Raw genomic sequence first — 20,950 nt, forward strand, 5'->3', positions numbered from 1 at the left:
GGGACAGGAAGTGAGGGGGACGGGGGGGGGAAACAGGAAGTGGGGGACAGGAAGTGAGGGGGGCAGGAAGTGAGAGGGGACGGGAAGTAGGACAGGAAGTGGTGGGGAAACAGGAAGTGGGGGAAACAGGAAGTGGGGGACAGGAAGCGGGGGGGGACAGGAAGTGGGGGAGAGGAAGTTGAGGGGACAGGAAGTGAGGGGGGACAGGAAGTGGGGGAGACAGGAAGTGAGGGGGGACGGGAAGTGAGGGGGGACAGGAAGTGAGGGGACAGGAAGTGAGGGGGACAGGAAGTGGAGGGGATGGGGGGGAACAGGAAGTGGGTGACAGGAAGTTGAGGGGGACAGGAAGTGGGGGGGGACAGGAAGTGGGGGACAGGAAGTTGAGGGGGACAGGAAGTTGGAGGGAAAGGAAGTGGGGGGAACAGGAAGTCGTGAGACAGGAAGTGAGGGGGGACAGGAAGTGAGGGGGGACAGGAAGTGAGGGGACAGGAAGTGGGGGGGACAGGAAGTGAGGGGGACATGGGGGGGAAACAGGAAGTGGGGGACAGGAAGTGAGGGGGCAGGAAGTGAGAGGGGACAGGAAGTGAGGGGGGACAGGAAGTGGGGGGGACAGGAAGTGGGGGGGGGACAGGAAGTGAGGGGGGACGGGAAGTGAGGGGGGACAGGAAGTGAGGGGACAGGAAGTGGGGGACAGGAAGTGGGGGGACAGGAAGTGAGAGGGGACGGGAAGTGAGGGGGGACAGGAAGTGGGGGGACAGGAAGTGGGGGGGCAGGAAGTTGAGGAGGACAGGAAGTGGGGGGGGGACAGGAAGTCGGGGGGACAGGAAGTGAGGGGGGACAGGAAGTGAGGGGGACGGGGGGGGAAACAGGAAGTGAGGGGGGCAGGAAGTGAGGGGGACAGGAAGTGAGGGGGGACAGGAAGTGAGGGGACAGGAAGTCGGGGGGGGACAGGAAGTCGGGGGGGACAGGAAGTGAGGGGGGACAGGAAGTGAGGGGGACGGGGGGGGGAAACAGGAAGTGAGGGGGGCAGGAAGTGAGGGGGACAGGAAGTGAGGGGGGACAGGAAGTGAGGGGACAGGAAGTGGGGGGGGACAGGAAGTGGGGGACAGGAAGTGGGAGGGGACAGGAAGTGGGGGGGGACAGGAAGTGGGGGGACAGGAAGTGAGGGGGGACAGGAAGTGGGGGACAGGAAGTGGGAGGGGACGGGAAGTGAGGGGGGACAGGAAGTGAGGGGACAGGAAGTCGGGGGGGGACAGGAAGTGAGAGGGGACAGGAACAGGAAGTGGGGGGGACAGGAAGTGAGGGGAGAGGAAGTGGGGGGGGACAGGAAGTGGGAGACAGGAAGTGGGGGACAGGAAGTGAGGGGGACAGGGAGAGGGGTGGAAACAGGAAGTGGGGGACGGGAAGTGGGGGAGAACAGGAAGTGAGGGTGGCTCCACTTATGGGTCCCACTTATGGGTCAGCCCCTCTTATGGGTCCCACCCCCCACTTATGTGTCTGCCCCCCACTTATGGGTCCCCATTATAGGTCCCACTTATGGGTCCCACTTATGTGTCTGCCCCCCACTTATGGGTCTCCCCCACTTATGGGTCCCACTTATGGGTCAGCCCCACTTATGGGTCCCACTTATGTCCCACCCCCTACATGTGGGTCTACCCCCACTTATGGGTCCCACCCCCCACTTACGGGTCCCACTTATGGGTCCCACCCCCCACATATGGGTCCCACCCCCCACTTATGGGTCCCACCCCCCACTTATGGGTCAGCCCCACTTATGGGTCTCACTTATGTGTCCCACCCCCCACTTATGGGTCCCACTTATGTGTCCCACTTATGGGTCTGCCCCCCACTTATGGGTCCCACCCCCCACTTATGAGCCCCACTTATGAGCCCCACTTATGGGTCAGCCCCACTTATGGCTCCTGCTTATGGCTCCCACTTATAGGGTGCCACTTATAGGGTCTCACTTATGGGTCCCACTTGTGGGTCTGCCCCCCACTTATGGGTCCCACTTATGGGTCAGCCCCACTTATGGGTCCCACTTATGTGTCTGCCCCCCACTTATGGGTCCCACTTATGTGTCTCCCCCCCCCACTTATGGGACCACCCCCCACTTATGGGTCCCACCCCTCACTTATGGCTCCCATCCCCATTTATGGGTCCCACTTATGGGTCCCACTTATGGGTCTGCCCCCCACTTATGGCTCCCTTCCCCACTTATGGGTCTGTCCCCCACTTATGGCTCTCCCTTATGGGTCTCACTTATGGGTCCCACTTATGGGTCTGCCCCTCACTTATAGGTCCCACTTATGGGTCCCCATTATAGGTCCCACTTATGGGTCCCACTTATGTGTCTGCCCCCCACTTATGGGTCCTGTCCCCCACTTATGGGTCCCACTTATGGGTCCCACTTATGGCTCCCAGTCATGGGTCTGCCCCCCACATATGGGTCCCACCCCCCACTTATGGGTCCCACTTATGGGTCTGCCCCCCACTTATGGGTCCCACCCCCCACTTATGGGTCCCACTTATGTATCTGCCCCCCACTTATGGGTCCCACCCCCCACTTATGGGTCAGCCTCACTTACGGATCCCACTTACGGGTCAGCCCCACTTATGGGTCCCACTTATGTGTCTCTCCCCCCACTTATGGGACCACCCCCCACTTATGGGTCTGCCCCCCACTTATGTGCCCCACCCCCCACTTATGGGTCCCACTTATGAGCCCCACTTATGGGTCAGCCCCACTTATGGCTCCCGCTTATGGCTCCCACTTATAGGGTCCCACTTATAGGGTCTCACTTATGGCTCCCACTTATAGGGTCCCACTTATAGGGTCTCACTTATGGCTCCCACTTATAGGGTCCCACTTATAGGGTCTCACTTATGGCTCCCACTTATAGGGTCCCACTTATAGGGTCTCACTTATGGCTCCCACTTATAGGGTCCCACTTATAGGGTCTCACTTATGGCTCCCACTTATAGGGTCCCACTTATAGGGTCCCACTTATAGGGTCTCACTTATGGGTCTCACTTATGTGTCTGCCCCCCACTTATGGGTCCCACTTATGGCTCCCAGCTCCACTTATGGGCCTGCCCCCCACTTATAGGTCCCATTTATGGGTCCCACTTATGGATCCCACTTATGGCTCCCACTTATGGGTCTGCCCCCCACTTATGGGTCCCACTTATGTGTCTGCCCCCCACTTATGGGTCAGCCCCACTTATGTGTCCCACTTATGTGTCTGCCCCCCACTTATGGGTCAGCCCCACTTATGGGTCCCACTTATGGGTCTGCCCCCCACATATGGGTCCCACCCCTCACTTATGGGTCCCACTTATGGGTCCTGCCCCCCACTTATGGGTCCCACTTATGTGTCTCCCCCCCCACTTATGGGACCACCCCCCACTTATGGGTCCCACTTATGGGTCAGCCACACTTATGGGTCCCACTTATGTGTCTGCCCCCCACTTATGGGTCCCACTTATGTGTCTCCCCCCCCACTTATGGCTCCCTTCCCCACTTATGGGTCTGCCCCCCACTTATGGGTCCCACCCCCCACTTATGGGTCCCACTTATGGGTCTGCCCCCCACTTATGGGTCCCACTTATGGGTCCCACTTATGGGTCTGCCCCCCACTTATGGGTCCCACTTATGGGTCCCACTTATGTGTTTGCCCCCCACTTATGTGTCCCACTCCCCACTTATGGGTCTCCCCCACTTATGGGTCCCACCCCCCACTTATGGGTCCCACTTATGGGTCCCACCCCCCACTTATGGGTCAGTCCCACTTATGGTTCAGCCCCACTGCTGTGCCCCACTTGTCCCGCAGTCGCCGCAGCTGCAGTAGGTGCCTGTCCCAGCCGGGTCCCTGCGCCTGGTGCCGCTCGTTGGGTCGATGCTTCGCGTTCGGAACCTACTTGGGCCAGTTCAGCACCGGGGGGTGTCAGGGCTGGCACGACAGGTGGGATGTGGGGGGGGTATGGGGGGGTATGGGGGGTATATGGGGCTGTATGGGGGATATGGGGTTCCTATAGGGGGGTATGGAGGGATATGGGGTTGTTATAGGGGGATATGGGGGGAGATGGGGGGATGTGGGGGGATATGGGGCTGTATGGGGGGATATGAGGGGGTATAGGGGAGTATGGGGGGAGATGGGGTTCCTATAGAGGGATATGGGGCTGTATGGGGGGATATGGGGGGGGAGATGGGGGGATATGGGGCTGTATGGGGGGATATGGGGGGGGAGATGGGGAGATATGGGGCTGTATGGGGGGATGTGGGGGGATATGGGGCTGTATGGGGGGATATGGGGCTGTATGGGGGAATATGGGGCTCTGTGGGGGGATATGGGGGATGTGGGGGGGTATGGGGTCCCTATGGGGGGGTATGGGGTCTCTATGGGGGGATATGGGGTCCCTGTGGGGCTCTATGGGGGGATATGGGGTCCCTGTGGGGCTCTATGGGGGGATATGGGGCTCTATGGGGGGGATATGGGGGGATATGGGGCTGTATGGGGGGATATGGGGCTCTATGGGGGGATATGGGGTCCCTATGGGGCTCTATGGGGGGATATGGGGCTGTATGGGGGGATATGGGGTCTCTATGGGGCTGTATTGGGGGGATATGGGGTCCCTATAGGGGGATATGGGGGGAGATGGGGGGATATAGGGGGGAGATGGGGGAATATGGGGTCCCTATAGGGGGATATGGGGGGAGATGGGGTCCCTGTGGGTCCCTATGGGGGGGATATGGGGGGGATATGGGGCTGTATGGGGGGATATGGGGGGATATGGGGCTCTATGGGGGGATATGGGGGGATATGGGGTCCCTATGGGGCTCTGTGGGGGGATATGGGGGGATATAGGGCTCTATGGGGGGATATGGGGCTGTATGGGGGGGATATGGGGGGATATAGGGCTCTATGGGGGGACATGGGGGGATATGGGGCTGTATGGGGGGATATGGGGTCCCTATGGGGGGATATGGGGCTCTATGGGGGGATATGGGGTCTCTATGGGGCTCTGTGGGGGGATATGGGGTCTCTATGGTGGGATGTGGGGGGGATATGGGGGGGTATATGGGGGGATATGGGGGGATATGGGGCTGTATGGGGGGGTATGGGGGGGATATGAGGGGATATGGGGCTCTATGGGGGGTATATGGGGCTGTATGGGGGGATATGGCGCTGTATGGGGGGATATGGGGCTCTATGGGGGGATATGGGGCTGTATGGGGGGATATGGGGCTCTATGGGGGGATATGGGGCTCTATGGGGGGATATGGGGGGATATGGGGCTGTATGGGGGGGTATGGGGGGATATGGGGCTGTATGGGGGGGTATGGGGTCCCTATGGGTCCCTATGGGGGGGTATGGGGTCCCTATAGGGGGATATGGGGGGAGATGGGGGGATATGGGGCTCTATGGGGGGATATGGGGTTCCTATAGGGGGGTATGGAGGGATATGGGGTTGTTATAGGGGGATATGGGGGGAGATGGGGCTGTATGGGGGGATATGGGGTCCTTATGGGGCTCTATGGGGGGATATGGGGGGATATGGGGCTCTATGGGGGGATATAGGGCTCTATGGGGGGATATGGGGGGATATGGGGGGATATGGGGGGATATGGGGTCTCAGTGGGGGGATATGGGGCTCTATGGGGGGATATGGGGGGATATGGGGCTGTATGGGGGGATATGGGGCTGTATGGGGGAATATGGGGTCCCTATGGGCTCTGTGGGGCCATATGGGGCTCTGTGGGGTTCCTATGGGGGGATATGGGGGCATGTGGGGTCTCTATGGGGCTCTATGGGGCCATATGGGGCTCTGTGGGGTTCCTATGGGGGGATATGGAGGAATATGGGGGGGTATGGGGTTCCTATAGGGGGATATGGGGCTGTATGGGGGGATGTGGGGGGATATGGGGTCCCTATGGGGCTCTATTGGGGGATATAGGGGGATATGGGGCTCTATGGGGGGATATGGGGGGGTATGGGGCTGTATGGGGGGGTATGGGGGGATATGGGGCTGTATGGGGGGTATATGGGGTCCCTATGGGGCTCTAGGGGGGGATATGGGGTCCCTGTGGGTCCCTATGGGGGGGTATGGGGTCCCTATGGGGCTCTGTGGGGCCATATGGGGCTCTGTGGGGTTCCTATGGGGGGATATGGGGGGGTATGGGGTTCCTATGGGGCTGTATGGGGGGATATGGGGTCCCTATGGTGGGATATGGTGGGATATGGGGCTGTATGGGGGGGTATGGGGCTCTATGGGAGGATATGGGGTTCCTATAGGGGGATATGGGGCTGTATGGGGGGATGTGGGGGGATATGGGGTCCCTATGGGGCTCTATGGGGGGATATGGGGAGATATGGGGCTCTATGGGGGGATATGGGGGGATATGGGGCTCTATGGGGGGATATGGGGCTCTATGGGGGGGTATGGGGGGATATGGGGCTCTATGGGGGGGTATGGGGTCCCTATGGGTCCCTATGGGGGGGATATGGAGGGGATATGGGGCTGTATGGGGGGATATAGGGGGATATGGGGCTGTATGGGGGGATATGGAGGGATGTGGGGGGATATAGGGCTCTGTGGGGGGATATGGGGTTCCTATGGGGGGATATGGGGTTCCTGTGTTCCCTATGGGGGGATATGGGGTCCTTATGGGTCCCTATGGGGGGATATGGAGGGATATGTGGTCTCTGTGGGGCTGTATGGGGGGATATGGGGTCCCTATGGGGTCCATGAGGTTCCTATGGGGTCCCTGTGTTCCATATGGGGGGATATGGGGTCCTTATGGGTCCCTAAGGGGGGATATGGGGGGGTATGGGGTCCCTATGGGGGGATATGGGGTTCCTATAGGGGGATATGGGGGGATATGGGGTTCCTGTGGGGTCCCTATGGGTTCCTACGGGGTTCCTGTGTTCCCTATGGGGTCCCTATGGGTTCCTATGGGGTCCATGAGGTCCCTATGGGATCCCTGTGTTCCCTATGGGGGGATATGGGGTCCCTATGGGGCTGTATGGGGGGATATGGGGTCCTTATGGGGCTCTATGGGGGGATATGGGGTCTCTGTGGGGGGGTATGGGGTCCCTATGGGTCCCTATGGGGGGGATATGGGGGGGATATGGGGCTGTATGGGGGGATATGGGGTCCCTATGGGGGGATATGGGGCTGTATGGGGGGATATGGGGGGATATGGGGCTGTATGGGGGGATGTGGGGTCCCTATGGGGGAATATAGGCGGATATGGGGCTGTATGGGGGGATATGGGGTTCCTGTAGGGGGATATGGGGGTATGTGGGGGGATATGGGGCCGTATGGGGGGGTATGGGGGGATATGGGGCTGTATGGGGCTCTGTGGGGTTCCTATGGGGGGATATGGAGGAATATGGGGGGGTATGGGGTTCCTATGGGGGGCTATGGGGTCCCTATGGGGGGTATGGGGGGATATGGGGGGGGATATGGGGTTCCTATAGGGGGATATGGGGGGTATGGGGTGATATGGGGTTCCTATAGGGCCCTATGGGGGGGTATGGGGTCCCTATGGGGTTCTATGGGGAGGTATGGGGCTGTATGGCGGCTATGGCATCCCTGTGGAGGTATATGGGGGGATATGGGGTCCCTATGGGGCCTTATTGGGGGATATGGGGTCCCTATGGGTCCCTATGGGGGGATATGGGGACCCTGTATTCCCTATGGGGTCTCTGTGTTCCCTATGGGGTCCATGGGGTCCCTGTGTCCCCTATGGGGGGATATGGGGTCCCTATGAGTCCCTATGGGGGGATATGGGGTCCCTATGAGTCCCTATGGGGGTATATGGGGTCCCTATGGGTCCCTATGGGGGCATATGGGGTCCCTATGGGTCTCTATGAGGGGATATGGGGGTTCTATGGGTCTCTATGGGGGATATGGGGGGATATGGGGTCCCTATGGGGGCATATGGGGTCCCTATGGGTCTCTATGGGGGATATGGGGGGATATGGGGTCCCTATGGGTCCCTATGGGGGGATATGGGGTCCCTATGGGTCCCTATGGGGGCATATGGGGTCCCTATGGGTCTCTATGGGGGGATATGGGGTCCCTATGGGTCCCTATGGGGGGGTATGGGGTCCCTATGGGTCTCTATGGGGGATATGGGGGGATATGGGGTCCCTATGGGGGTATATGGGGTCCCTATGGGTCTCTATGGGGGATATGGGGTCCCTATGGGGGTATATGGGGTCCCTATGGGTCTCTATGGGGGATATGGGGTCCTTATGGGTCCCTAAGGGGGGATATGGGGGGGTATGGGGTCCCTATGGGGGGATATGGGGTTCCTATAGGGGGATATGGGGGGTATGGGGTTCCTGTGGGGTCCCTATGGGTTCCTACGGGGTTCCTGTGTTCCCTATGGGGTCCCTATGGGTTCCTATGGGGTCCATGAGATCCCTATGGGGTCCCTGTGTTCCCTATGGGGGGATATGGGGTCCCTATGGGGCTGTATGGGGGGATATGGGGTCCTTATGGGGCTCTATGGGGGGATATGGGGTCTCTGTGGGGGGGTATGGGGTCCCTATGGGTCCCTATGGGGGGGATATGGGGGGGATATGGGGCTGTATGGGGGGATATGGGGTCCCTATGGGGGGATATGGGGCTGTATGGGGGGATATGGGGGGATATGGGGCTGTATGGGGGGATGTGGGGTCCCTATGGGGGAATATAGGCGGATATGGGGCTGTATGGGGGGATATGGGGTTCCTGTAGGGGGATATGGGGGTATGTGGGGGGATATGGGGCTGTATAGGGGGGTATGGGGGGATATGGGGCTCTATGGGGCTGTATGGGGCTCTGTGGGGTTCCTATGGGGGGATATGGAGGAATATGGGGGGTATGGGGTTCCTATGGGGGGCTATGGGGTCCCTATGGGGGGTATGGGGGGATATGGGGGGGGATATGGGGTTCCTATAGGGGGATATGGGGGGTATGGGGAGATGTGGGGTCCCTATGGGGCTGTATGGGGCTCTGTGGGGTTCCTATGGGGCTCTATGGGGGGATATGGGGTTTCTATAGGGGGATATGGGGGATATGGGGCTGTATGGGGGACTATGGGGGGATATGGGGGGAGATGGGGTTCCTATAGGGGGATATGGGGCTATATGGGGGGATATGGGGGGATATAGGGTTCCTATAGGGGGATATGGGGGGATATGAGGCTGTATGGGGGGATGTGGGGTCCCTGTGGGGCTCTATGGGGGGATATAGGGGGATATGGGGCTCTATGGGGGGATATGGGGTTCCTATGGGGGGCTATGGGGTCCCTATGGGGGGTATGGGGGGATATGGGGTTCCTATAGGGGGATATGGGGGGATATGGGGTTCCTATGGGGGGATATGGGGTTCCTATAGGGGGATATGGGAGGATATGGGGAGATATGGGGCTGTATGGGGGGATATGGGGCTCTGTGGGGGGATATGGGGGGATGTGGGGGGATATGGGGTTGTTATAGGGGGATATGGGGAGAGATGGGGTTCCTATAGGGGGATATGGGGGGTATGGGGGATATCGGGGGTATGGGGAGATATGGGGGGATATAGGGGGGAGATGGGGGGATATAGGGGGGAGATGGGTCGGATATGGGGTCCCTATAGGGGGATATGGGGGGAGATAAGGGGATATGGGGTTCCTATAGGGGGATATGGGGGGATATAGTGCTGTATAGGGGGATATGGGGGGATATGCGGCTGTATGGGGGGATATGGGGGGATATGGGGTCCCTATGGGTCTCTATGGGGGATATGGGGGGGATATGGGATCCCTATGAGGCCTTATTGGGGTCCGTGGGGTCCCTGTATTCCCTATGGGGTCCATTGGGTCCCTATGGGGTCCCTGTGTCCCCTATGGGGTCCCTATGGGGTCCCTGTGTTCTCTATGGGTCCCTATGGGGTCCCTGTGTCCCCTATGGGGTCCATGGGGTCCCTGTGTCCCCTATGGGGTCCCTATGGGGTCCCTGTGTTCTCTATGGGTCCCTATGGGGTCCCTGTGTCCCCTATGGGGTCCATGGGGTCCCTGTGTCCCCTATGGGGTCCCTATGGGGTCCCTGTGTTCTCTATGGGTCCCTATGGGGTCCCTGTGTTCCCTATGGGGTCCATGGGGTCCCTGTGTTCCCTATGGGTTCCCTGTATCCCCTATATACCCCAATTCAATGTATGTCTCTATACTCAGTTCCCCCCCCGCCGCCGGCTGCCCACGGTGTGAAGCCGCTACAACGTGTGAGAGCTGCATCGGTAACAGAGATACAGACAGTGATAGTGATACAGATAGCGATACAAACAGCGCCCCCTGCGGGTGGTGCTGGGACGGACAGCGACCGCATATAGGGCGGTCAGTATAGGGGATATGGGGTTATATCGGGGGATATGGGGTATATGGGGTTATATGGGGGGATATGGGGGTTATATGGGGTTATATGGGGGGATATGGGGGGATATAGGGGGGATATGGGGTATATGGGATTGGTGCTGGGATGGACAGCGGCCGCATATAGGGCGGTTAGTATGGGGTATATCGGGTTATATGGGATTTTACAGGGTTATATAGGGTTATATGGGGGCATATGGGGGAATATGGGGTATATGGGTTATATAGGGTTATATGGGGGTATATGGGGTTTTATGGGGGGATATGGGGTTATATAGGGTTGTATTGGGGTATCTAGGGGGGATATGTGGTTATATGGGGGATATGGGGTTATATGGGGTTATATGGGGGTATATGGGGGATATGGGGTTATATGGGGTTATATGGGGTTATATGGGGTTATATGGGGGTATATGGGGGATATGGGGTTATATGGGGTTATATGGGGTTATATGGGGGATATGGGGTTATATGGGGTTATATGGGGGGTATATGGGGTTATATGGGGGGATATGGGGTTGTATTGGGGTATATAGGGGGGATATGGGGTTATATGGGGGGATATGGGGGTTATATAGGGGGATATGGGGGGACATGGGGGTTATATGGGGGGATATGGGGTTATATGGGGGGATATGGGGTTATATGGGGTTGTATGGGGTTATATCGGATCTTATAGGGTTATATGGGATCTTATAGGGTTATATGGGGTTATATGGGGTTATATAGGGATCTTATAGGGTTATATGGGAGGATATGGGGGGATATGGGGTTGTATTGGGGTATATAGGGGGGATATGGGGGGATAAGGGGGGATATGGGGTTATATGGGGGGATATGGGGTTATATAGGATCTTATAGGGTTATATGGGGGGATATGAGGGGTTATGGGGTTGTATTGGGGTATATAGGGAGTATATGGGGTTATATGGGGTTATATGGGATCTTATAGGGTTATATGGGATCTTATAGGGTTTTATGGCATCTTATAGAGTTATACGGGGGGATATGGGGGGATATGGGGTTGTATTGGGGTATATAGGGGGGACATGGGGTTATATGGGGGATATGGGGTTATATGGGGGGATATGGGGTTATATGGGATTGTATTGGATCTTATAGGGTTATGTGGGGTTATATAGGGATCTTATGGGGTTATATGGTGTTATATGGGGTTATATGGTGTTATATGGGGTTATATGGGGGGATATGGGGTTATATGGGGGGTTATATGGGGTTATATGGGATTGTATTGGGGTATATAGGGGGGATATGGGGTTATATGGGGTTATATAGGGATCTTATAGGGTTATATGGGGTTATATGGGGGGATATGGGGTTTTATTGGGGTATATAGGGGGGATATGAGGTTATATGGGGCTATATGGGGGATATATGGGGGGATATGTGGTTATATGGGGTTATATGGGGGGATATGGGGTTGTATTGGGGTATATGGGGTTATATGGGGGGATATGGGGTTATATGGGATTTTATTGGGGTATATAGGGGGGATATGGGGTTGTATGGGGTTATATAGGGATCTTATAGGGTTATATGGGGTTATATGGGGGGATATGGGGGATATGGGGTTATATGGGGTTATGGGGTTATATGGGGTTATATGGCATCTTATAGGGTTATATGGGGTTATATGGGGTTATATGGGGGTTATATGGGGGGATATGGGGTTGTATTGGGGTATATAGGGGGGATGTGGTGTTATATGGGGGGATATGGGGTTATATGTATCTCTATGGGTCTCTATGGGTCCTTATGGGTCTCTATGGGTCCCTATGGGTCTCTATGGGTCCCTATGGGTCTCTATGGGTCTCTATGTGTCTCTATGGGTCTCTATGGGTCTCTATGGGTCTCTATGGGTCCCTATGGGTCTCAATGGGTCCCTATGGGTCTCTATGGGTCCCTATGGGTCTCTATGGGTCTCTATGTGTCTCTATGGGTCTCTATGGGTCTCTATGGGTCTCTATGGGTCTCTATGGGTCCCTATGGGTCCCTATGTGTCTCTATGGGTTCCTATGGGTCTCTATGGGTCTCTATGGGTCTCTATGGGTCTCTATGGGTCCCTATGGGTCTCTATGTGTCTCTATGGGTTCCTATGGGTCTCTATGGGTCTCTATGGGTCTCTATGGGTCTCTATGGGTCCCTATGTGTCTCTATGGGTTCCTATGGGTCTCTATGGGTCCCTATGTGTCTCTATGGTTCTCTATGGGTCTCTATGGGTCTCAATGGTTCCCTATTAATCCCTATGGGTTGCAATGAGTCCTCCAAGCCTCCAGGGGGCGCTCTATTAATCTCTATGGGTCTCTATGGGGTCTCTATGTGTCCCTATGTGTCTCTATGGGTCCCTATGGGTCCCTATGTGTCTGACCTTTGCCCTTTGACCCCCAGCTGTGTCCCCGGTGACTTCCTGTCCCCGCGGGGTTTCCCGCACTGTGGTGCAGCACTTCCTGGGTCACGTGACCCCATGTGGGCCTACACACAGTGTCCAACCCACCACTGTAGCCCCGCCCCCTCCCGGACAACCGACCAATCAGAACGCTCCACCTCAGCCTCAAGCCACGCCCCCTTCACAAGCCCCGCCCCCTTCGGAATCAATGCCTTCAATGGAAGCCACGCCCACAACGGAAGCCAACAACCAATGGGAAGCCTCGAATCTCTGGAAGGCCACGCCCCCTTTAATGGAAGCCACGCCCACAATGGAAGCCCCGCCCCCTTTGATGGAAGCCCCGCCCCCTTTGATGGAAGCCCCGCCCCTCGTGGTGGTGAACCAATGGGAAGCCCCGCCCCCGTTGTAAGTCCCGCCCCCTCGGGGTGTCATCCAATGGCGAGCTGCGAACTGACGTCAGTCGGGTACCGGTGCCGCTGCCCCATTGGTTACCAGGGGGATGGGAGGAAACAGTGCAGCCCCAAGTGAGTCTATGGGGGATATAGGGGATATATGGGGGATATATGGGGTTATGGGGTCAATGAGGGATATGGGGTCAATGGGGTTAATGGGGTTAATGGGGTCAATGGGGGGATATGGGGTCAATGCGGGCTATAGGGTCAATGGGGGCTATGGGGGATATATGGGGTTATGGGGTCAGTGGGGTTAATGGGGTCAATGAGGGCTATGGGGTGATATGGGGTCAATGGAGGCTATGGGGTTAATGGGGGATATAGGGTCAATGGGAGATATGGTGTCAATGGGGGATATGGGGGATATATGGGGTTATGGGGTCAATGGGGGATATGGGGGATATAGGGTTAATGGGGGATATATGGGGTCAATGGGGGATATATGGGGTTATGGGGAGATATGGGGTTATGGGGTCAATGGGGTTAATGGGGTTCAGTGGGGTCAATGGGGGCTATGGGGTCAATGGGGGATATGGGGGATATATGGGGTTATGGGGTTAATGGGGTCAATGGGGTCAATGGGGGCTATGGGGGATATATGGGGTTTATGGGGTCAATGGGGGATATATGGGACTATGGGGTCAATGGGGGATATAGGGTTAATGGGGGATATATGGGGTCAGTGGGGGATATGGGGTCAATGGGGGATATGGGGTCAATGGGGGCTATGGAGTCAATGGGGGATATGGGGTCAATGGGGGATATATGGGGTCAATGGGGGCTATGGGGTTAGTGGGGGCTATGGGGTCAGTGGGGGCTATGGGGTCAATGGGGGATATATGGGGTCAGTGGGGGCTATGGGGTCAATGGGGGATATATGGGGTCAATGGGGGATATAGGGTCAATGGGGGATATATGGGGTCAATGGGGGCTATGGGGTCAGTGGGGGCTATGGGGTCAGTGGGGGCTATGGGGTCAATGGGGGATATATGGGGTCAATGGGGATATATGGGGTCAATGGGGGGATATGGGGTCAGTGGGGGGATATGGGGTCAATGGGGGATATATGGGGTCAGTGGGGGCTATGGGGTCAATGGGGGATATATGGGGTCAATGGGGGATATGGGGTCAATGGGGGCTATGGGGTCAATGGGGGCTATGGGGTCAGTGGGGGCTATGGGGTCAGTGGGGGCTATGGGGTCAATGGGGGATATATGGGGTCAATGGGGATATATGGGGTCAATGGGGGGATATGGGGTCAATGGGGGATATGGGGTCAATGGGGGGATATGGGGTCAATGGGGGATATGGGGTCATTGGGGGATATGGGGTCAATGGGGGATATGGGGTCAATGGGGGATATGGGGGATATATGGGGTCAATGGGGGATATATGGGGTCAATGGGGGATATGGGATCAATGGGGGATATGGGATCAATGGGGGCTATGGGGTTAATGGGGTCAGTGGGGGCTATGGGGGGATATGGGGTCAATGGGGGATATATGGGGTCAATGGGGGCTATGGGGTCAATGGGGGATATAGGGTCAATGGGGGATATATGGGGTCAATGGGGTATATGGGGTCAATGGGGGATATATGGGGTCAATGGGGTATATGGGGTCAATGGGGGATATATGGGGTCAATGGGGGATATGGGATCAATGGGGGCTATGGGGTTAATGGGGTCAGTGGGGGCTATGGGGGGATATGGGGTCAATGGGGGCTATGGGGTCAATGGGGGATATATGGGGTTATGGGGGGCTATGGGGGCTATGGGGAGATATGGGGTCAATGGGGGCTATGGGGTATATATGGGGTTATGGGGTCATTGGTTATATAGGGTCAATGAGGGCTATGGGGTATATATGGGGTTATGGGGTCAATGGGGGATATGGGGTTAATGGGGTCAGTGGGGGCTATGGGGGATATATGGGGTCAATGGGGGATATGGGGTCAATGGGGGATATATGGGGTCAATGGGGGATATGGGGTCAGTGGGGGATATGGGGTCAGTGGGGGATATGGGGGATTTATGGGGTCAATGGGGTTAATGGGGTCTATGGGGGATATAGGGTCAGTGGGTGATATGGGGTCAATGGGGGCTATGGGGGATATGGGGTCAATGGGGTTAATGGGGGCTATGGGGTCAATGGAGTCAATGGGGTTATTGGGGGCCATGGGGTGATATGGGGTCAATGGGGGCTTTGGGGTCAATGGGGGATATGGGGTATATAGGGGCTATGAGGGGATATGGGGTCAGTGGGGACATTGGGGTCAATGGGATCAATGGAGTCACTAATGGGGTCAATGGGATCAATGGGGTAAATGGGGTCAATAATGGGCTCAATGGGATCAATAGGATCAATGGGGTCAGTAATGGGGTCAATAGGGTCATTGGGGTCAATAATGGGGTCAATGAGATCAATGGGGTCAATAATGGTGTCAATGGGATCAGTAGGATCAATGGGGTCAATAATGGGGTCACTAATGGGGTCAACGGGATCAATAATGGGGTCAATGGGATCAATGGGGTCAATAATGGGATCAATGGGATCAATGGGGTCAATAGAGTCCCTAATAGGGTCCATAGGGTCAATGGAGCCAATGGACCCTATAATCCCCCATTTACCCCCATATATCCCCCCATATCCTCTTATATCCCCCTATTAACCCCAATTAACCCCCATATCCCCCCATATCCCCCATATCTCCCCTATATTAACCCCATATCCCCCATATATCCCCCATATCCCCCCCATATTAACCCCATATCCTCCATATCCCCCCTATATCCCCCCATATCCCCCCCATATTAACCCCATATCCCCCATATCCCCCCTATATTAACCCCATATCCCCCATATCCCCCCTATATTAACCCCATACCCCCCATATCCCCCTATAATAACCCCATATCCCCCATATCCCCCCATATCCCCCTTATATTAACCCCATATCCCCCATATATCCCCCATATCCCCCCTATATTAACCCCATATCCCCCATATCCCCCCATATCCCCCATATCCCCCCATATCCTCCCTATATTAACCCCATATTCCCCCATACCCCCCATATCCCCCCTATATTAACCCCATATCCCCCTATATTAACCCCATATCTCCCCTATATTGACCCCATATCCCCCATATCCCCCCTATATTAACCCATATCCCCCATATCCCCCCTATATTAACCCCATATCCCCCATATCCCCCTTATATTAACCCCATATCCCCCATATCCCCCCCATATCCCCCATATCCCCCATATCCCCCTATATTAACCCCATATTCCCCATATATCCCCTATATTAACCCCATATCCCCCATATCCCCTATATCCCCCTATATTAACCCCATATCCCCCCATATCCCCCCCATATTAACCCCATATCCCCCATATCCCCCCTATATCCCCTATTAACCCCATATCCCCTATATCCCCCTATACCCCCCTATTAACCCCATATCCCCCCCCCCAGGTGCCCCCATAGTTGCGGTCACGGCCGTTGCGGCCCCTCCCCCCATTTCAGCTGCCTCTGTCACCTGGGATGGCGCTCCCCACGTGGCCGCCGCCATCTTGCCGCCGTCACTTCCGGTTCTAACCCGGAAGTGGCCGGCTCTAACCCGGAAGTGGCCGGCTCTAACCCGGAAGTGGCTGGCTCTAACCCGGAAGCGACTCGCGCTAACCCGGAAACGGAAGTTCCCTCTACCGGAGCTGTCCCGGTTGCGGGTGGTGCTGAAATCGGAGCTGAACCGGATATAACCCGATCTGACCCGGATGTTATCGGTGCCGACCCGGAAGTTGTTAATGCGGAAGCGGAAGTGAGCCGTGTGCCGCCATGTTCGTTGCCGTGCGGCTGCCATTTGCACAGCAGCTGTGACCTTAAAGGGCCGGGACACTGCGACCAGTGTCAGCGTGAGTTAATGAGGGACCCCGGTAATTAACGACCCTGTTAATTAGGGACCCCATTAATGACCCCGTTAATTAGTGACCCCATTAATTAACGACCCCGTTAATTAGCGACACCATTAATGAACCACCCCATTAATTAACGACCCCATTAATGAACCACCCCGTTAATTAATGACCCCATTAATTAGTGACCCCATTAATGACCCCATTAATTAGTGACCCCATTAATTAACGACCCCGTTAATGAACCACCCCATTAACGACCCCATTAATGAACCACCCCGTTAATTAACGACCCCATTAATTAGTGACCCCATTAATGAACCACCCCATTAATTAATGACCCCATTAATTAGTGACCCCATTAATGAACCACCCCGTTAATGAATCACCCCGTTAATTAACGACCCCATTAATGAACCACCCCGTTAATGAACCACCCCATTAATGAACCACCCCGTTAATTAACGACCCCATTAATTAACGACCCCATTAATGAACCACCTCGTTAATGAACCACCCCGTTAATGAACCACCCCATTAATTAACGACCCCGTTAATTAACGACCCCATTAATGAACCACCCCGTTAATGAACCACCCCGTTAATGAACCACCCCATTAACGACCCCATTAATGAACCACCCCGTTAATTAACGACCCCATTAATTAGTGACCCCATTAATGAACCACCCCATTAATTAATGACCCCATTAATTAGTGACCCCATTAATGAACCACCCCGTTAATGAATCACCCCGTTAATTAACGACCCCATTAATGAACCACCCCGTTAATGAACCACCCCATTAATGAACCACCCCGTTAATTAACGACCCCATTAATTAACGACCCCATTAATGAACCACCTCGTTAATGAACCACCCCGTTAATGAACCACCCCATTAATTAACGACCCCGTTAATTAACGACCCCATTAATGAACCACCCCGTTAATGAACCACCCCGTTAATGAACCACCCCATTAATGAACCACCCCATTAATTAACGACCCCGTTAATTAACGACCCCATTAATGAACCACCTCGTTAATGAACCACCCCATTAATGAACCACCCCATTAATGAACCACCCCATTAATTAATGACCCCATTAATGACCCCATTAATTAGTGACCCCATTAATGAACCACCCTGTTAATTAACGACCCCATTAATTAACGACCCCATTAACGACCCCATTAATGAGCCACCCCGTTAATGACCCCATTAATGAACCACCCCATTAATTAACGACCCCATTAACGACCCCATTAAGGACCCTATTAGGGACCCCATTGATCCTATTGACCCCATTATTGACCCTATTGAGCCCATTGATCCTATTGACCCCATTAGTGACCCCATTGACCCTACTGATCCCATTATGGACCCCATTGATCCTATTGACCCTATTAGTGATCTCATTGACCCTATTGACCCTATTGACCCCATTAGTGACTCCATTGATCCCATTGACCCCATTATTGACCCCATTGATCCCATTGACCCCATTATTGATTCCATTGAACCCATTGATCCCATTATTGACCCCGTTGATCCCATTGACCCCATTATTGATTCCATTGAACCCATTGATCCCATTAGTGACCCCAATGATCCTATTGACCCCATTGATCTATTGATCCCATTAATGACCCCATTGTCCCCATTGACCCCATTAGTGACCCCATTGACCTCATTGACCCTATTGACCCTATTAGGGACTCTGTTGACCCCATTATTGACCCCATTGACCCCATTGACCCCATTACTGACCCCATTGATCCTATTGACCCCATTAGTGACCCCATTGACCCCATTGATCCTATTGACCCCATTGACCTCATTGATCCCATTGACCCCATTATTGACCCCATTGATCCCATTGATCCCATTGACCCCATTATTGACCCCATTGATCCCATGGATCCCATTGACCCCATTATTGACCCCATTGATCCCATTGATCCCATTGACCCCATTGATCCTATTGACCCCATTGATCCCATTGATCCCATTGATCCCATTGACCCCATTATTGACCCCACTGATCCCATGGATCCCATTGACCCCATTAGTGACCCCATTGATCCTATTGACCCCATTGATCCCATTATTGACCCCATTGATCCCATTGACCCCATTAGTGACCCCATTGATCTTATTGACACCATTGACCCCATTGATGACCCCATTGATCCCATTGATCCTATTATTGACCCCATTGATCCCATTGACCCCATTGACCCCATTAGTGACCCCATTGATCCTATTGACCCCATTGATTCTATTGACTTTATTATTGATCCCATTGATCCCATTGACCCCATTAGTGACCGTATTGGTCCCATTAAGGACCCCATTGGGCCCATTGACCCTATTGACCTTATTAGGGACTCTATTGACCCCATTAGTGACTCCATTAGTGACCCCATTGATCCCATTGATCCTATTGATCCCATTGACCCCATTGACCCCATTAGTGACCCCATTGATCCCACTGATCCCATTGACCCCATTGATCCTATTGTTCCCATTACTGACCCCATTGACCCCATTAGTGACCCCATAGACCCCATTGATCCCATTGACCCCATTGATCCTATTGACCCCATTGATCCCATTGATCCCATTGATCCCATTGACCCCATTATTGACCCCACTGATCCCATGGATCCCATTGACCCCATTAGTGACCCCATTGATCCTATTGACCCCATTGATCCCATTATTGACCCCATTGATCCCATTGACCCCATTGATCCTATTGACCCCATCGATCCCATTGATCCAATTGACCCCATTAGTGACCCTATTAGGGACCCCATTAAAGAACCACCCCATTAATGACCCCATTAATGAACCACCCCATTAATTAAAGACCCCATTAATGAACGACCCCATTAATGACCCCATTAATGACCCCATTAGTGACCCTATTAGGGACCCCGTTAATGAATGACCCCATTAATGACCGTATTAGGGACCACGCTGACCCCATTAGTGACCCCATTGACCCTATTGACCCCATTGATCCTATTGATCCCATTGATCCCATTATTGATCCCACTGACCCCATTGATCCCATTAGTGACCCCATTATTGACCCCATTGATCCCATTGACCCCATTAGTGACCCCATTGATCCTATTGACCCCATTGATCCTATTGACCCCATTGACCCCATTATTGACTCCATTGACACCATTGACCCCATTGACCCCATTATTGACGCCATTGACCCTATTGATCCCATTAGTGACCCCATTGATCCCACTGATCCCATTGACCCCATTGATCCTATTGATCCCATTAGTGACCCCATTGACCCCATTAGTGACCCCATAGACCCCATTGATCCCATTGACTCCATTAGTGACCCCATTGAGCCTATTGATCCCATTGACCCCATTGACCCTATTGATCCCATTAGTGACCCCATTGATCCCACTGATCCCATTGACCCCATTGATCCTATTGATCCCATTACTGACCCCATTGACCCCATTAGTGACCCCATAGACCCCATTGATCCCATTGACCCCATTGATCCCATTGATCCCATTGATCCTATTGACCCCATTATTGACCCCATTGATCCCATTGACTCCATTAGTGACCCCATTGAGCCTATTGATCCCATTGACCCTATTAGTGACCACATTGATCCCACTGATCCCATTGATCCCCTTGACCCCATTAGTGACCCCATTGACCCCATTGACCCTATTGACCCCATTGACCCCATTATTGACCCCATTGATCC

General features: G+C 54.5%; 1 protein-coding gene across 1 annotated transcript in view; it reads left to right on the top strand.

Annotated features, from left to right (window-relative positions):
- The first annotated feature begins 3,742 nt into the window (after nt 1-3,742).
- Nucleotides 3,743-20,950, top strand: part of LOC146751942 (multiple epidermal growth factor-like domains protein 8) — an 80,315-nt gene continuing 63,107 nt past the window's right edge. Inside the window, exons 1-4 of the mRNA XM_085533455.1 lie at nt 3,743-3,965; nt 10,211-10,369; nt 12,815-13,336; nt 16,750-17,207. Coding sequence (XP_085389581.1) covers nt 3,745-3,965; nt 10,211-10,369; nt 12,815-13,336; nt 16,750-17,207 — 1,360 coding nt within the window. The 5' untranslated portion in view covers nt 3,743-3,744. The remainder of the gene's footprint in view (nt 3,966-10,210; nt 10,370-12,814; nt 13,337-16,749; nt 17,208-20,950) is intronic.

The sequence above is a fragment of the Coturnix japonica genome, unplaced genomic scaffold (genome assembly GCF_054131305.1).
Source record: "Coturnix japonica strain WE unplaced genomic scaffold, WE-NBRP24 Scf060, whole genome shotgun sequence".
Lineage (NCBI taxonomy): Eukaryota > Metazoa > Chordata > Aves > Galliformes > Phasianidae > Coturnix > Coturnix japonica.